This window comes from Mastigoproctus giganteus, chromosome 4 (genome assembly GCF_048544385.1).
Source record: "Mastigoproctus giganteus isolate SK-2022 chromosome 4, ASM4854438v1, whole genome shotgun sequence".
Lineage (NCBI taxonomy): Eukaryota > Metazoa > Arthropoda > Arachnida > Uropygi > Thelyphonidae > Mastigoproctus > Mastigoproctus giganteus.
In genome coordinates this window covers 96,157,161-96,176,104 of record NC_143578.1, presented here as the reverse complement: position 1 = coordinate 96,176,104, position 18,944 = coordinate 96,157,161, and the positions used below count along the sequence as shown (strand labels likewise).

The following is an 18,944-nucleotide window of genomic DNA, read 5'->3' as shown; positions in this document are numbered from 1 at the left end:
CATATACCGAGAAGTCGCGCTAGTCAATATGCTTTCCATAGCCAGTCAGAGAATTAAAGAAGATTCTCGACATGGATTATAGCCTCTGGTCAACCTGTGTTGTGGTTGCCCTTTACTCCGACAAACGGGCATATGTTTTTTGGAGAAGTGAGTGATCCTTGCCTTCCAGTAAATTTCTCTTGTCTATGTTTACATGGTCACAGTAGCTGCATATCAGTGTGATTCCAACATTTTGTACTGTATTCAAAGAACTAGGGAGAGTAGCAACGTAGAGGGAGGGGGATTGAGACAACTAAGATATTATATAAACTTTATTAAGGTGAAATGTTGGCAGATTTTGAAACTTTGTTGAGCCGTTCACTGTGTAGAAAATGTTCTAAAATATAATGGCATACAAGCAATTACTAAAAAAAAAAAAAAAAACTGTCTTACCAATCCCAAAAAACTAGTGCAAATTAAGGATGATTCCTAAAGAACTTGATGTGGAGACTATAAAGATCAGTCGTGTGTTCAGGCCACGATGAGCAGCTTGTAGTTTGTGGATGGCAATTGGGTTGGAGGAATTATCCCGCTTTGTGCAAACATTTTGAAATTCTGAATTAGAAGTTAAATATTCCGGATTATTAAATCAACTTTTAAATTTGGAATTTCTTAACCATTTAGCACTATGATTGACATCCTGCAGGAGCTTTCTTACCTTTCAGGAACTTTACGGAATCACAATGGTAAAAGCATATAAATTAATTATTCTAACTATCAATGCTATTGCCAATTTGAAAAATTCTGAAGAAAATTATGAAGCTAAAATTGAGAGCATGTTGAAGTTGAAAGAATTTGAAGGAATCAAAATTGAAAGCAAAAAAATTACCTCATGACAAGTTATTAAATGCATTGTTTTATCCTGAAAGGATAAGTTATTAATGCAACAGAGTGATTTTTTTTTTGTGATTTTAAATGAAATAAAGAAAATAATGATACCATTGAAAGAAATTTTAAACATATGCTACCCGAAATCGTAGAATGTGAAATAACTTTCATCTCGGTTACAAGACAGTGAAAACCGAATAAGAAATTTAAGTTTTCTGATAAAATATGAAATAAAAATTAATGATTTTTGAGATTTTTCTCGAAGACAGTTTATCTTTAAAATCGAGTGAAATTCCCTTTCAATTAAGAATGCTAGAAATATCTGTGAAACCGCAAGTTGCACAGATTTTGTATTGAACCTGAGCAACAAACAGTTATCTACAGGACAAATAGACCTGTTGACTCTGGGTATGAAATTTGCTGTCCTCCCAGGAAACCCACCATTCACTGATATTGCCTTAGGCGTAGAAGTGTGTTTAACACGTTTCCCTGAAGATGTGGCAAAGACAATTCGCCTAAAAACAGCAGAAATTTTATGCCATGCTTGCTCCGCTTCTTCCAATCTCAGCCACAAACAAATTTCTGCCCTTAAGACACTGAAACAAGACTCATCCATCGTCATCCAACTGGCAGATAAAGGATGTCGAACAGTCGTAATGAACCGCACAGATTACAAGACAAAAGCCTTCCTGCTCTTGCAGGAAACTTCTGTTTACCAACCCTTAACCATCTTCCCATCAAAGCTTTGGAACGATGGAAGTCAAAAGTGAACATCCTCTTCAACAGTTGGCTCAAACAGAAGAAAATAACAGAATCAACATGTAATCACCTCCGTGCCTCCGGCTGCCAGATTCCACAATTCTACAGACTACTGAAAGTTCACCAAGAAGGCACACTGCTAAGACCCATTGTCTCCTGTTGTGGCTCACCGAGTTATGAATTAGCTAAGTTTGTCTCGGGGCTCCTTTCTCCCCTAGTAGGCAAGACTACCAACACCTTCTCCAACAGTAGTGAATTCATAGAAAGGATCCGAACCATATCCATCTCAAAAGATCAAGTCATGGCATCATTTGATGTAGTTTCACTTTTTACCTCCATCCCAGTAGAACTTGCCATCACATGTGCAAAGCAACTCTTAGATAATGATGAAACCCTTGGCAGCAGAACCAAACTAACACCAGGCGATATCTCTACCACCCTCAGACTGTGTTAAACAGCCGGTGCAATCATGTTTAATGACTCCATTTACCAACAAGTACACGGCACAGCCATGGGTTCCCCGGTTAGTTCGGTCATGGCAAACATCGCGATGGAGGAATTAGAGGGTCGTGCATTTACAAATGTACCAGATCCCATTGCCTTTTAGTGTTGCTGCATGGACGATGTGATTGTGGTTATCCCCAGAAATTCAGGTGACCGAATCTTAGACCACCTCAATTCTCTGTCGCCTTTCATAAAATTCATGATCGAGCTAGAGTCAGACAACACCATACCATACCACACCATACTTAGACACCCTTGTCTGGTGCGAGGGCACGCGCTTGAAGACAACTGTCCATCGTAAACCAATGTGTGCTGGCCAATTTACCAACTTCCGGTCAGCACACGCTCATAGCCATCTTCTTACCACTGCACAAACCTTGCTAACTTGTGCCTGGACACACTCTAGCTCTGTAAATGAGAGGCTCACCGAAATTGCTAAAGTCAGGGCGGATCTTATGAGGTGTGGCTATCCCATCAATACCCTTGACAGGTGTGACCTAGAGACACGCGTAGCGACCATGTAGCGACCAACAGAAACATCCAAGGTGATGACTCAGCCACGAGCGCCTTTATCCCATACTACTCAAACCTATCGCAACATGTTTGTAGAATCTTAAAATCACATGGGATAAAATGCGTACAACTCCCAGGAAGAAAATTACGATCCCTCATCTCTAAGGTAAAAACACCTGTCCCCACCCTACTACAAAGCGGATTGGTCTACCGCATCTCTTGCTGTGACTGCACTAGCTGTTACATCGGGGAAACTTGGAAACGGCTTGAAAAACATCTTTCCGAACACAAAAGAGCAATCCGCTTAGTGGATGTGGAGCACTTAGTTATTGCCGAACACGTTTGGGCAACCCACCATGACATTGACCCAAACTACGATTTTGTGATTGTGGATAAGTCCCGCCACTGTTGGCAACGTTGGCCTCAGTAAACAGGAACAATGGATGTCAAGTCCACCCTTTCACCGAAACAGCAATCCTGTCCATTGACAATCGCTGGCAACGTCCGCATATAGCACAGCCACAGGCTTCAACATCCAACAATCAATCGTGCACTTCACGTACAAGATTGGCAGTACACACCCTCATGCTCCATTCTTAACTGTCAGTTTAACTGAGGAAGGTTGATAAAACAACCGAAAGCTTTTATTTATATGTATCTAATCTAATTTATGTATATTTCCTATTATTAAACTTGTCACAATCTATTTTTGTATCCGTTTCGCTCTGAACAACTGTAATTTGATATTAATATTAATCTTTGAAACCATTGTGACTAGCAGTGCTGAAGCTGAGTGAGCTTTCAGCATAATGAATAATATTGTGACAATTAAACACGTTGCAGATTACGATGACCATACATCTAAATGGAAAACCATTGCTTCAATTTGATCCGGATTGTTACGTCAAATCATTCCTCTGTAATCATTGCTCAGCTATTGAGCAAAGCAGAAGATCGACAACAAAGGTGATATAGTTGTACATAAAGGATAGGTGGAACAGGACAAGGGTATGTCTGCCAGGGGCAAAGGTTGATGATGTTGTAGAGCGGACATCATCTTTTAAGGGCACAAAAGGTGATATAGTTGTACATGTTGGCACTAATGATATTAAGAGTAGGAAACTGGCGGAATTACTTAACAAGTACAGGTCACTGTTAAAAAAAAGCTGTGAATTAGGGTTGAATTTGAAAATGTCTGCAATTCTGCCCAGACACGATAGGAGGGAGTATATGATGAGATCCTTGTCGATCAATCTGGCCCTGGAAAGATTGTGCAAGGCTCAAGGGGTAGAATTTTTTTCAGCCTGGTCTGTACTTGTTAACAGGAGAGACTGCTTCTACAGGGATGGGATAACACTTAAATAGAAAGGGTGCAAGAATATTTGCTGATGCTGTTGAGGCAATGTTAGGTGGTTTGGAAAACTGCTTGCTTGGTGGGATACAAGGACTAATAGATTAACAGTAGCCACTGGCAGAGGTGAAAGTAATTCTTGCACTGCTTCTGTCGGAATGAGCAGAAGCCTGGAAAACAAGATGCAGGATATGTCATAGACTGCTGGGAGTCATTGCGGTACAAGTAAACACATGGGTTGTGTTAGGGTAGCTAAGAATAAGAACAGGTGCATGTATACTTGCGTGTGTACCAGTGGTAGGAGTTTGGTAAATATATTTCATGAATTTGAGGTATTGCTCAAAACATCAAAGGCGGATATTATTGGGATATCAGAGACGTGGTGTCACACAGATATAAGGAATACAGAACTGGAATTTGGGGAGTACAACATCTACAGAAAGGATAGACAGGAGAGGAAGAGAGGAGGGGTTATGCTATTATTTAAGAAACACATAAAATCCAAGGAAGTGAAGCCAGTCGACATCGCTGTACAATGCAGTGTCGAGTCAGTTTGGTGTGACATAAGCATTGGGAGATCAAAATTGAGAGTAGGAGTGTGCTATAGGCCTAATGACTCTGATGAGTATAATAAGAAACTGTACAGGGAAATAGAGTGGGCCAGTTAATCAGAGAGTCTTATAATGGGGGATTTTAATTTTCCAGATATTAACTGGAATTTGTGGGTTAGGTCACCGACAGACTAGCAAGGCTTTTGTGGATTTATTAGATGATTGTTTTCTACATCAGCATGTACGGGAGGGAACTAGAGGTAGTAATACTCTTGATTTGATTATCAGTAGTGATTCTTCATGCATTAAGAATCTGCAGATAAAGGAACTACTAGGCGGCAGTGATCACAGTGTTCTGAAGTGAGATTTACTCAAAGAGGTAACTACCATCAGGGGTATTGCTTTCGTAAAGGCGACTACGATGGTCTGAGAGAGTATTTAAATTCTATACAGTGGGACTAACTGATGATGTTACCAACAGCAAATTCAAAATGGGAAGCATTCAAAGAACTTATCTTGGAAGCTATTAGGCTTTACATACTAAATAAGAAATATGTTCAAGGTTTAGGCCTAAATGGATGTCAGATGAACTAATGAGACTCATGGCAGAGAAGAAAAATGCATGGGATACATATAAATTAACACGTGACACAGAAGCCTATAAGCTGGTCTGTAACCAAGTCACAAAGGAGGTTAGGCAGGCAAAGGCAGATTATGAGAAATCTTTGTCAAAGGATGCAAAGAAAAACAGCAAAGACTTCTTTACTTACGTAAACTCTAGAAGGAAGGGGATGAATCAGATGGGTCCACTTGATATCGATGGTTCAACTGTTGATGATCCTGCTCAGGTAGCTAACAAACTAAATGAATATTTTGCATCGACATTCACACATGAGGAGTTATTCAGCGAGGGGAATGCCAGAGGTACATTCAACTCTGGCAGTAAGCTAGATAATCTTGTAATAACTGAGAGTAAAGTGGAGGAGAAATTGTTGAAGATAAACACAAGAAAGGCACCTGGGGTGGATGAGATCTATCCAGTTGTATTAAAGGAGGCAGCAAAGGAAGTAAGCAAACCCTTAGCCATAATTATGAGAGCTTCCTTGGACTCAGGGGAGGTACCCATAGACTGGAGATGTGTAACTGTGACCCCAATTCACAAAGGAGGATCAAAGGCTGACACAAGTAATCATAGACCTGTGAGTTTAAATTCAGTTCCAGTAAAATTAATGGAGACACTGGTTAAAGAAACACTGCAGGATCATCTAGACAAGACTTGAGTTATAGCTTGGACACAGCATGGTTTTGTTAAGGGGAAGTCTTGCCTGACCAATTTGATTGGATACTATGATGCAGTCACAAAAGAGCTGGATGCCAGGAATAACTTTGATATTATATACTTGGATCTTAGAAAGACTTTTGATACTGTTGCACATGGAAGACTGCTGCACAAATTGGGGCAGTGTGGCATTGGAGGCAAATTGCTGCTATGGATTAAGGGGTGGTTGAGGGGGAGAAGACAGAGAGTTGTAATCAATGGACACTGCTCATCGTGGACTAATGTTATTAGGGTAGTCCCTCTGAGTTCAGTGTTGGGTCCATTATTGTTTTCTGTATTTATAAATGATATTGATGATGGTATATCAAGCTTAATGTTCAAGTCTTGAAGTACAATACAGAAGTTACAAAGGTTGGCAGTGTTGTTAAGGACACTACTGACACTATGCTGTTGCAACAGGATCTGGAAAGGTTGAGCAGATGGGCTGAGAGGTGGCAAATGAAGTTTAACATTGACAAATGTAAAGTACTACATATGGGAAACAGCAACCCCAGAGCAACGTATCAATTCTGTGGTACTACGCTGACAGTGGTAGAGAATGAAAAGGACCTGGGGGTAATTGTGGAGGCAGATATGACGTTCCTTGAGCTGTGCAGACAGGCTGCAAGAGTAGCTCATGGTGTTTTGTCAATGATATTCAGGAATTTTTCTAGCAGCGTTAAGGAGGTGATTATTCCCGTGTATAAGGCAATGGTCAGGCCACACCTTGAGTACTGTATACAGGTCTGGAGGCCTCATTTCAAGAAGTATGTAGAGCTGGTGGAACGAGTACAGAGAAGGGCAACAAGATTAGTGAATGGAACAAAGGGTTGCTCTTACAAAGAAAGGCTTAAGTCTTGCAAATTGCAGTGTCTGGAGACTAGGCACTGGCGAGGTGATCTGATAGAGTTGTATAAAGCCTTGAATGGTTTGAGCATGCTCAATGCTGATGGGATGCCGCCTCTTTCTCAGAATAATCACCTGAGAGGGCATAAATTCAAATTGAGGAAAGACAGATGTAGGATAGATGTGCGGAAATTTGCCTTTAGCCAGCGGGTAGTTGGTTCGTGGAACAGACTTCCATCACTTGTTGATGAAGTTGATAGCCTAAATAAAGTTAAGGCTCAGCTGGACAGGTATTTCAAACGAATGGAGGGGTGAAGTGGAAGTTTTTTTTTTTTTTTTTGGCTGATACTGCATAAGCTTGCTTTCTTGTCTCATATGCCTCTACTAATGCAAATGCTAACAAATATATAGACGACAATAAAGAAGTGAATTCTGTATGGAAATTTTTAGAATAAATGTTTCTTGAATATTTTTTAAATAATTTTCTTTCATGTAATCTGTGATTTTTTGTGTACTTTTTCTAGAAAGTTTGCTTTTTTATGTAATATTTGTTTTTATATTGTGGAAGGCTTTATGAAAATTTTATGTTATTTATGATATGGGAAATATTTCATGTTATTGTTTATTCACAATATTAAAATTTTATCATGAAAAAAACGTATCCATTATATTTCCCTAGTTGTTAAAAAAAAGTCGAATAAAAAAGTTGCGCATGTGACGAGCACGTGCGGTAGATTGGTTATGGAAAACATCCTTCGCGTTTCCTTTGCGTATTTTGGTTTGTATATATTGATTGATTGTGATTGCTATTGGTGCTTAAGGGCACAATGACAGCTGAGGCAAAAATGTGCCAATATATCGATTACAAAATAAAAGAGCTTTTTCATTGTAAATATTTTATTGATCATTCACAGATTTTCATAATTTCTGGAAGACAAGATGCAATGGATTTATGATAACTAAAGTAAGAGATGTATACTTGTGAGTGCAACGTATCTAAATATCTCTGTAAAATAGCACCGATTGATGTACCGATCTTATAGTTGAAGCGACATACGCAGCTGTTAGGATCAACTAACAATGGAATGTAACGAAACTGCGAGACGAAAAAAGAAATTGTTGACAACTATTTGTATTGTTGGAATCATACTTACTGCAGTAGTAACTTCAGGAAGCATGATTGTGACATCATACTATTCAAAAATTCTAAAAAGTTAGAACTCCAGACACTGTCTTATCCAGTTATCATCGTAAGGCGAGGCATGATGGCCAGATTTTTAAGTTTTTTTTTTAGATAGACCTAGGAACATTTTACACATTCACTTATACGCATGGTTAAGTGACACCTCCACACCTCTAGTGAAAGCCGCGGATGATGTCACTTCTGTGACTGATCAGATTTACTCAGTAGAAAATTGCAAAAACTGCGAGCTCATTGTTAAAATATTCACAGCTCACCACTGGGTACACCCCGCTATGTTACATTTTTTCCTGAATGGCGATGGTATCTTCCAAGATGACAATGCGTCGAGCCATCGGACACTTGATGTACAGGAACGGTTTGAGGAACACAGTTCTGACTTCCAGCATATCAATTGGCCTCCGAACTCCTTTGATATCAATCCCATAGAACACTTGAGGGACGCTATGGAAAGGCATATCAGGCATCTGGCTACACGAATCACCTCCATACCTGCATTGCTAGCCGCATTACATACAGCTTGGTTGGCCATACCTCCCAATCTGACTCAATACAGCAGCTATCTGACTCAATGCCATGTCAGATAGCTGCTGTACTGAGGGAAAAAGGATGACCTACCAAGTATTAGGTAGGTGGTCATAATTCAGTGATCACTCAGTGCATGTGTGTGTAATTAATATGAACATGTCTGTTGAACAATATTTACAGATTCCCAAAATCTAGTCTAATCTTACCCTGTTGACTTGAATACAAATATTTCGGGATAGCTGTGGAAATTTCACTGTTATATACATGCAAAGTAATAATAATGCAGGGGGGAAAAAAGAAATTAGGTCACATTGATCTTCAGGACTTAATATTGAGAGATAGAATACAATATCTATTTCCAAATTTTGAGATTGTTCTACTTATTTTCTTAATCTTTTTCTTTTTCTCAGTTGAAAAAAACATTCTTTTTTAAACTTTCTTAAACATTCTTTTTCTCAGTTGAAAAGAGTGAAAAATCCTGAGAGAACAACATGTATCAGGACATAGTCCTGATACATGTTGTTATTCAATATATATGTATATTGAATATGGAGTGCCATTGTGTGTGTGTGTGTGTGTGTGTGTGTGTGTGTGTGTGTGTGTGTGTGTGTGTGTGTGTGTGTGTGTGTGAGAGAGAGAGAGAGAGAGAGAGAGAACATATTCCTTTTATAGACCATTTAATGTCTTCATACTTAAGCAAAAGAAATTAATATGATGTCTTGTATACTTCAGTAGAATGTTATTTAACCCAGCAGTGGTGCTTTGGCATCCTCATTTGTAGCAAAAATGGTGGCAGGGCACATGACAGGTGTCCATTTTATTTTAAACCTTTGGAAAACATTTTTGTTTTTTAAGTTTTAAAAAATATAAATATTTTTAAAACAAGCCGTGTGTTTTATATATTTTTATTTAAAAAAAAAAAACAAAATTTATTTTGCAAAAAATTACAAAAAATAATAATAATTTGACATAAAATAGAAATATCAATCAGTTAGGCTCTTTCATTTTACAATTTAAAAAACTTAAATTTGTGAAATTTCAGCTATGCATGTGCATATATTTCTACATATTACATAATAAATATTAAAATAAAAACATATCATACATTTTATACTATTAGTTACTTCCATTTTCAGGCCTATTTCAAATTTGGTTCCCTTCATAGCATGCAAATTTTGAAAGTAGGTCTGTTGCTTCTTGTAGAATAGTGGCCATTTTGAAAGAATGCTGGGTTTCTTGTTATCTTCTTTATACTTTGAAAACAATAATAAATCTTTCAGAAACAACTAGTGGCCTTGTGGGAAAGGAAAAATGAGTAACTGTAAACTGTACACAAACACATCATCGGTGCTTTTCCAGTACCATGCCATTCTTCTTGAAAAATCCAAATAGTTGCAAAAACGATGGTGGGGCACCTGATAGGTTCTTGCATTTAATTTTTATATGAAAACTGTAAGAAATTTCTTCAGAAACTATTGCAATAAAAACTGCCCCACTGCTGCTCCGTGGGTAGGAGTATAACTTCTTGCTTCAACAACTGCTCCCAGGTTAAGAGTACAAAAAGCTGTGATATTGCAAATCTTCATGCTGTTTCTTTTCTGAATATGCTTTTAGATTAGTGGTTTACATACTGCAAACTGCAGTATGTAAACCACTAATCTAAAAGGTTGCGTTATGCTATCAATGTTTCCAGTAAATAGGTTTTTTTTTATACTTTTAGTATTTTTAGCGAATTATTAAATACATTAGAAGACAATTTCTCTTAATTAACCATAACTGTGTTTGCATAGTTCTTTTTAATTTCTTATGTGGAGTATATTTAAATTAGCTGGAACACCTAATGCAGTACCTCAAGAATTTATGCAAGAAATGATTACATCATATTCAGTGAGGATCACATGGAAGGTAATAATTTATTTTTACTATGTGTATTGTAATTAACTTTTGTAAAAATTAAAACTTATGCAGTTTACACACAACAGAAGTACAACTACTGTTATCCAAAGGATCACAGCAGTGTTCGATTACCAGACACCCTGCATCATTGGACATATTTGTTGAAACAAAGCCGTGAATTAGGGTTGAATTTGAAAGTGTCTGCAATTTTGCCCAGACACGATAGGAGGGAGTATATGATGAGAGCCCTGTCGATCAATTCGGCCCTGGAAAGAATGTGCAAGGCTCAAGGGGTAGAATTTTTTTCAGCCTGGTCAGTACTTGTTAACAGGAGAGACTGCTTCTACAGGGATGGGATACACTTAAATAGAAAGGGTGCAAGAATGTTTGCTGATGCTATCGAGGCAGTGTTAGGTGGGTCGGAAAACTGCTAGATTTGGGGGATACAAGGACTAATAGATTAACAGTAGCCACTGGCAGAGGTGAAAGTGATTCTTGCACTGCTTCTATTGGAATGACCCGCAGCCTGGAAAATAAGATGCAGGATATTTAAGAGACTACTGGGAATCATTGGGGTACAAGTAAACACAAGGGTTGTGTTAGTGTAGCTAAGAAAAAGAACAGGTGCATGTATACTTGCGTGTACACCAATGCTAGGAGTTTAGTAAATAAATTTGATGAATTTGAGGTATTGCTCAAAACATCAAAGGCAGATATTGTGTGGATTTCAGAGACGTGGTGTCACACAGATATAAGGAATGCAGAACTGGAATTTGGGGAGTACAATGTCTACAGAAGGGATAGACAGGATAGGAAGGGAGGAGGGGTTATGCTATTAGTTAAGAAATACATAAAATCCAAGGAAGTGAAGCCAGTCGACATTGCTGGACAGTGCAGTGTCAAGTCAGTTTAGTGTGACATAAGCATTGGGAGATCAAAATTGAGAGTAGGAGTGCGCTATAGGCCTAATGACTCTGATGAGTATAATAAGAAATTGTACACGGAAATAGAGTGGGCCAGTAAATCAGAGAGTCTTATAATGGGGAATTTTAATTTCCCAGATATTGACTGGAATTTGGGGGCTGGTCACTCACACACTAGCAAGGCTTTTGTGGATTTATTGGATGATTGTTTTCTACATCAGCATGTTCGGGAGGCAACTAGAGGGAGTAATACTCTTGATTTGATTATCAGTAGTGATTCTTCATGCATTAAGAATCTGCAGGTAAATGAACCACTAGGTGGCAGTGATCACAGTGTGCTGAAGTGGGATTTATTCAAAGAGGTAACTACCATTAGGGGTAAAGGGAAGGGTTATTGCTTTCGTAAAGGCAATTATGATGGACTGAGACAGTATTTAAATTCTATACAGTGGGACCAACTGATGATGTTACCAACAGCAAATTCAAAATGGGAAGCATTCAAAGAACTTATCTTGGAAGCTACTAGGCTTTACATAGCAACTAAGAAATATTGTTCACGGTTTAGGCCTAAGTGGATGTCAGATGAACTAATGAGACATATGGCAGAGAAGGAAAATGCATAGGATACATACAAATTAACACGTGACACAGAAGCCTATGATAGATACAAGTTGATCTGTAACCAAGTTACAAAGGAGGTTAGGCAGGCGAAGGAAGATTACGAGAAATCTTTGGCAAGGGATGCAAAGAAAAACAGCAAAGAGTTCTTTACTTATGTAAACTCTAGAAGGAAGGGGATGAATGAGATTGGTCCACTTGATATCGAGGGGTCAACTGTTGATGATCCTGCTCAGGTAGCTGACAAACTAAATGAATATTTTGCATCGACATTCACACATGAGGTGTTAGCCAGCGAGGGGAATGCCAGAGGTGTATTCAACTCTGGTAGTAAGCTAGAGAATCTTGTAATAACTGAGAGTAAAGTGGAGGAGAAATTGTTGAAGATAAATACAAGAAAGGCACCTAGGGTGGATGGAATCTATCCAGTTATATTAAAGGAGGCAGCAAAGGAAGTAAGAAACCCTTAGCCATAATAATGAGAGCTTCCTTGGACTCAGGGGAAGTACCCATGGACTGGAGATGTGCAAATGTGACCCCAATTCACAAAGGAGGATCAAAGGGCGACAAAAGTAATTATAAACCTGTTAGTTTAACTTCTGTTCCCGGAAAATTAATGGAGGCACTGGTTAAAGAAGCACTGCAGGATAATCTATACAAGACTTCAGTTATAGCTCAGAAACAGCATGGTTTTGTTAAGGGGAAGTCTTGCCTGACCAATTTGATTGGATACTATGATGTAGTCACAAAAGAACTGGATGCAGGGAATAACTTTGATATTATATACTTGGATCTTAGAAAGGCTTTTGATACTGTTGCACATGGAAGACTGCTGCACAAATTGGAGCAGTGTGGCATTGGAGGCAAATTGCTGCTATGGATAAAGAGGTGGTTGAGGGGGAGAAGACAGAGAGTGGTAATCAATGGACTCTGCTCATCGTGGACTAATGTTATTAGTGGAGTCCCTCAGGGTTCAGTATTGGGTGAATTATTGTTTTCTGTATTTATAAATGATATTGATGATGGTATATCAAGCTTAATGTCCAAGTTTGCAGACGATACGAAGGTTGGCAGGGTTGTCAAGGACACTACTGACACTATGCTACTGCAACAGGATCTGGAAAGGTTGAGTAGATGGGCTGAGAGTTGGCAAATGAAGTTTAATATTGACAAATGTAAAGTACTACATATGGGAAACAGCAACCTGAGAACAATGTATCAACTCTGTGGTACTACACTGACAGTGGTAGAGAATGAAAGGGACCTGGGGGTGGTTGTGCAGGCAGATTTGAAGTTTTCTGAGCAGTGCAGATGGGCTGCAAGAGTAGCTCATGGTGTATTGTCGATGATATATAGGAATTTTTCTAGCAGGGATAAGGAGGTGATTATTCCCTTGTATAAGGCAATGGTCAGGCCACACCTAGAATACTGTATACAGGTCTGGAGGCCTCATTTCAAGAAGGATGTAGAGATGCTGGAACGAGTACAGAGAAGGGCAACAAGATTGGTGAATGGAACAAAGGGGTGCTCTTACGAAGAAAGGCTTAAGTTTTGCATACAGTCTGGAGACTAGGCACCAACGAGGTGATCTGATAGAGGTGTATAAATCCTTGAATGGTTTGAGCATGCTCAATGCTGATGGAATTCTTCCTCTTGCTCAGTATAACCACCTGAGAGGGCATAAATTCAAATTGAGGAAAGACAGATGTAGGATAGACGTGAGGAAATTTGCCTTTAGCCAGCGGTTGGTTGGTTGGTGGAACAGACTTCCATCCCTTTTCATGGAAGTTGATAGCCTAAATAAGTTTAAGGCTCAGTTGGACAGGTATTTCGAACGAACAGAGGGGTGAAGTGGAAGTGGTTATTTTTTATTTATTTTTTTTTGGCTGATGCTGCATAAGCTTGCTTTCTTGCATGAAATGCCTCTACTAATGCTAATGCTAATATCTGAAAAACTTAGGAAGTCTTTAAGTACCATATGATTTTTGAAACATATGAAATGCCTGTATGCTATTTATATTATATTTCATCTCACAATTATTTATATAATGAAATAACTTAAAGAAACACAAACCTGTAATATACAATGAAACAGTGTTACTGTTTTAGAATTAATTTTGGAAATAGCTTCAGTTATCTTTTTATTTTTAATGTCATATGATAGAAGAAACAACATTAAACTCATCCCTGATAGCATTATTATTTTCAGTAGTTTGTAGCTGCAAAATGATACAAAAGAAGTCTTAAAAAAATGCACACTTACTTTACTAGTATAATTATTTGTCCAGTATTTTTTTTTAATTTATTCAAACTACCTACTTGTACAAAACTAACTGGACATATATTTCACCAATCACTTGCTTTCTGGCTGAAGGCAAATTCTGACACTCGTTCTATAATCATCTTTATTTAGTCTAAATTTATGATGGCTTTTGTATTGTCTGAGAAAGGGTATAGATGCCATTATTATTTAGTTTACTTAATCCATTTCAAGCATTAAGCACATCAGTTAGGTCACTATGCAGATTCTGGGTTTCTAGCTGCTGTAATTTATAGAACACTGGAATTTATTCTGCATGTTCTGATAGAAGCAGTGCTAGAGTGACATTTGCCTCTCCTTGAAGCTACTGTTAATCTGTTAGTTTATTTATCCCCCGGACTAGTAATTTCCAACTCATGTAATGCTGCCCCAACAGCATCAGTAAATATCCTTGCACCCCTTATATTAAACTGTATCCCATTCCTGTAGCATTCTCTCTCTCCTGTGAACAAGCACAGACTACACTGAAAAAAATTCTTCCCCTTGAACCTTTCACAGGCTCTTCAAGCCATATTGATTGACAAGTCTCTCATTATGTACTTCCTCTTATCATATCAAGGTAGGATTGCAGACACTTCCAGTTTAATCCTACTCACAACTTTTACTCAACATCATTCTGTTCTTGTTAATTAAATCCTCACATCTGGTGAGTATGGGCTTACCACATGTACAACAATATCACCTTTTGTGCTTAAAAGCAATAGCTGCTCTACCACATCATCTGCTTTAGCCCTTGGCAGACAATCCCTGGTCCTGTCCTACCTCCCTGTTTTTACAATGTATTTCCCACTTCCCTAATGATTAAGTCACCAACTATAGCTACTTCCTGTGGACCAAGGAGCTCTGCTGCAGTGGATGTCTTTGTGTTGTCTGATGCTTGAGCATGGGCTCAAGCATTGGACTGGGCAGCTGAGTACTTGATGAATCCCTCCCTTTTAATCCTTTCTTGGCATGAACCCTATTCTTCAAGCATTGATTTTTATAACAGAAACTTGTGGATTACAGCAATTTAGAAATTGTATACTGGTGGATCACAGAAGTTTAGATATTTCTGTAATCCATCAGTATTTAGTACTGCCCATTTTTTGTTAGGTATTATCTAGTGTTATATAGTTTCTATTAGGTATCTGTAGTATTGTCCAATTTATCCAATAATACTAGGTCTGAAGGTGAAGAGTCTAGTTATTTTCTTGTTGAAAATTTCTTAACAGGACTACCAAGACCAAGATAATTCTGTCAGTGTTGTAATTTTTTATTTCCATTTTAATTAATGAAGGTTAAGTTATCGAAGAGCATCTATTATTCAGAGATGTTTGAAATGTGTAAAGAGTTAACCTAAGTTTGTTTTATTACCAAGTATATGAGAGAGAGAGAGAGAGAGAGAGAGAGAGAGAGAGAGAGAGAGAGAGAGAGAGAGAGCAACATCAGAGTTTTCTGATTTACAAGTGATCTGGAGGAGATAACCCTGGTTTTGAAAAGGATGTACAATCCATAGCTGCCAACACTCCAGATTTATGAGAGAGAATCTGTCTTTTCTACTTGATTTTACTTATTCTCCATCTCACAGTCGTAATATAATGACAAAACTTTTTTCTGTTTTTTGCAAAAACTCAAATTTTTTTCATCTTTTTCTTTTTGCAAAAATATTAGTAAAATAAAACTGCACTAAAATTGGAATTTAAAAAAGGCCAATTTCTGCTTATTTTCATCAAAGAATCAGTCATCAGGTGTGCTATTTTAAAATAGAAGTGCTGGATAATAGGGTTGTTTGCCGATCTCTAGTTTATAGTTGCGTGTAGTGTGAAGCTAATTATCAATATCTTTCAGTAAGATACCAAAGAAATCTTTGGAAATATTACTTTAATAATAAAATTTCAGAAGATATTTGCAAGATTTTCCACATATTGTAAAATCTGGCAATGGTAACACATTTGCTTTCTGTACTATATACAGATGTGATTTTTAAATTTAAAGTGGTGGGAAACCAAATCTAATCGGACCCCCAGGGGCTCACATCTGGTGAGTATGGGCTTGGCACACACCCATGGTCCTGAGCTGGATATCATCATTCTTCTCTTTCTTGGTGATTCCCTTTCTCTCTCTCTTTGGGTAATTCAGAAATTTTTTTTTTTTTGCCTGGTGCAGCATAAGCTTCAGGCTTCCTTGCACCATATGGCTAATAATAATAATAATAATTAATTTGCAAATAAATAAGCAGAAGGAAAAACCTGCACTGCATAGGAAGAAATGCAAAATAAGAAGTGTAGCATTTCATAGTGATAATAATGTTGTCATGCTTAACAAATGTTTATTCACATCATTTATTGTAGAACATAATCTTCTATGAATTGTGCTAACTGTGCAGGTGTGTTATTCAGAAATATGTTTGTTGATAGTGAAATAGCAAAAAAATGTGGTTGTGGTAAAACAAAAACAGCAAGGATTATTAGTGAAATTGCACATATGGAAAAAGAAAGTCAATGATGACTCTGAAAAATGTGCCATTTTAAATTGGTACAGATGGTAGAAATTAGAGTAATTTCAAGCAATATCCTATTGTGGTGACCTTTTGCAATAATAATAATAAAAAAAAAAGAGAAATAAAAAGCAGCTTACTGTCAGTGCCAGCATCAGAAGGTGATTGCACAGGGTAAATTGGGCATCTTTTTCTTCTGAACAATCCGAAAGCGTGTGGAGTTCCTGTTAAAAAAACCTGTCTGCACTTTGTGCTGATAATGATCCTCATGTTACAAAAATGCAAAATGGGATAATCTGCAAGATTTCTTTTCCTTGGTCCCATTACTGTATCAAAACTTCTGATGTCAACATTTGCTCAGATTGTGTCAGTGAAATTACTCTTGTAGGGCTGCAAACCTTTATTCCACACTCCAACTTAAAATCTCATCCCTTATCTAAACCTTGGTTTTCCAATAAATGTGCTAAGGCTGTTCAAGAGGAAAATATTGCATGTCATAATTGGCTTATTTCCAAAATCTCCAGTTTCATTTTCATTTTCTGCACCAAAGCTTGCAACAATTGTAAATCAATTATTAATCAGCCCAAACTAGATTTCAGACAGGCTAAGAGTAGAAAACTTGCTTCATGTCTAAATGGTAGTTGATCATTCTGGTCTCTTGCCAAAGCTATTATAGTGGGAACAGAGATGGGCTGCAACATTTGCCCGTCTCTGTTCCCACCTCAATCAAAACCAGATGATTCTATTGCCATTTTGGCCAAGGATAAAGCTGACCTGCTAGCATCCTATTTTTCTTCAAACTCACATATTGATCTTGGTAAACCACCTCCCACCATTCCTAGTACACTTCATTCAGTGCCTCCTGTGGTCTTCTATCAAAAGAATGTCAGAAGGATTTTGATGAACCTTGCTGTTAAGAAAGCTCCAAGTCCTGATGTTATTTCTCCACTTATTCTCAAAACCTGTGCTCCTAAACTCACTCCTGTTCTGTGTCACCTCTTTTCCCTTTCTTATTCCAAAAGTGTTTTTCCTTCTGCTTGGAAATTTGCTTATATCTGGCCAGTTCCTAAAAAGGGAGACAAATCCCTCCCATCCAGTTATCATTCCATTGCAATTACTTCTGCTCTTTCTAACATAATGGAAAAGTTAGCTTTTGATCTTGCTTTTCATAAAGGTCTTCTAAATAAGCTTCCACCTTATGGTTTTCTAACTGTTTTTTGTAATTGGGTATCCAGTTTTCTCTTGACTGCTCACTGCAAGTGATGGTAGATGACTGACTCTATCTTCTAACTTCTCCACTAGTGCAGGTGTTTCCCAAGGTTCAGTTCTTTCTCCCACACTTTTCCTTTTGTATATTAATGACCTTCCTCCATTGACCAAAAATCCTATCCATAGTTTTGCTGATGATAACACATTGCATTCCACCTTCCAGTTTGTGAAACCTGCCTTGCACAAACAACTTCAACTTCTAGAGTATCCACTACCAATTCCTTAAATGCTGAACTCCAGGTAATTCTCCATTGGGACAAAAATAACTTAGTTGATTTCAATTCTTCTAAAACTCAGTTCTGTCTTATATCTTGCAAAAATGATTCTTCTGCTCCTATGTTTCGATTACACTCTGATTTATAGCAAAGATCATATATCTCTGTTGGGGATTTCCCTGACTTCTAATCTCTCTTGGCATCCGCACATTACAAATATTCTTCCTCTACATCTAAAAAACTGGGTTTTATCTTTTGTTCTTGGTGTTACTTTTCTCCCAAACAGCTCTTCACTCTGTACAAATTACAAATCCGTCTTACCATGGAATACTGTTCTCACATTTTGAGCAGTGCCCCCAAAACCTCTCTCAAACTTCTAGATGCCATTCAAAAGAGAGCAGTTAGGTTAATTAATGACTCATCTCTAACAGAGCCTCTCCACTCTCTGTCTCATAGGCTTTCTGTTTCTGCTGCATGCCTTTTCTATAGATACTTTTGTGGGTACTGTTCTTCTGAATTGGCTTCTGTAATTCCCGATCTCCCTTCCAAAACAGGTTGAAAATGTGCTGCTACCAATCAACATCCTTTACTGTTCAACTTCAAACTCACTGAACTAACTTTTCTGCTTCCTCATTTATTCATTCAACTTTTGTTTTCTGAAACAACCTTCCTTCATACGTATTTCCTGAAAATTACAATCTACAGAAGTTCAAGTCCAGTATCAACCAATATCTTTTATCTTCACAGCCTTCAACCCATGCACAGTACTAAGTACTATAGGTTCTAATG

General features: G+C 37.9%; 1 protein-coding gene across 4 annotated transcripts in view; it reads left to right on the top strand.

Moving 5' to 3' along the window:
- The window catches only part of LOC150086925 (receptor-type tyrosine-protein phosphatase S-like), a 1,004,071-nt gene that overhangs the window by 321,340 nt on the left and 663,787 nt on the right, over window positions 1–18,944 (top strand). For all 4 annotated transcript variants that reach the window (XM_090372826.1, XM_090372825.1, XM_090372828.1 and 1 more), the window contains one exon: window positions 10,267–10,343. In XM_090372826.1, the coding sequence (XP_090228952.1) occupies window positions 10,267–10,343 (77 nt within the window). The remainder of the gene's footprint in view (window positions 1–10,266; window positions 10,344–18,944) is intronic.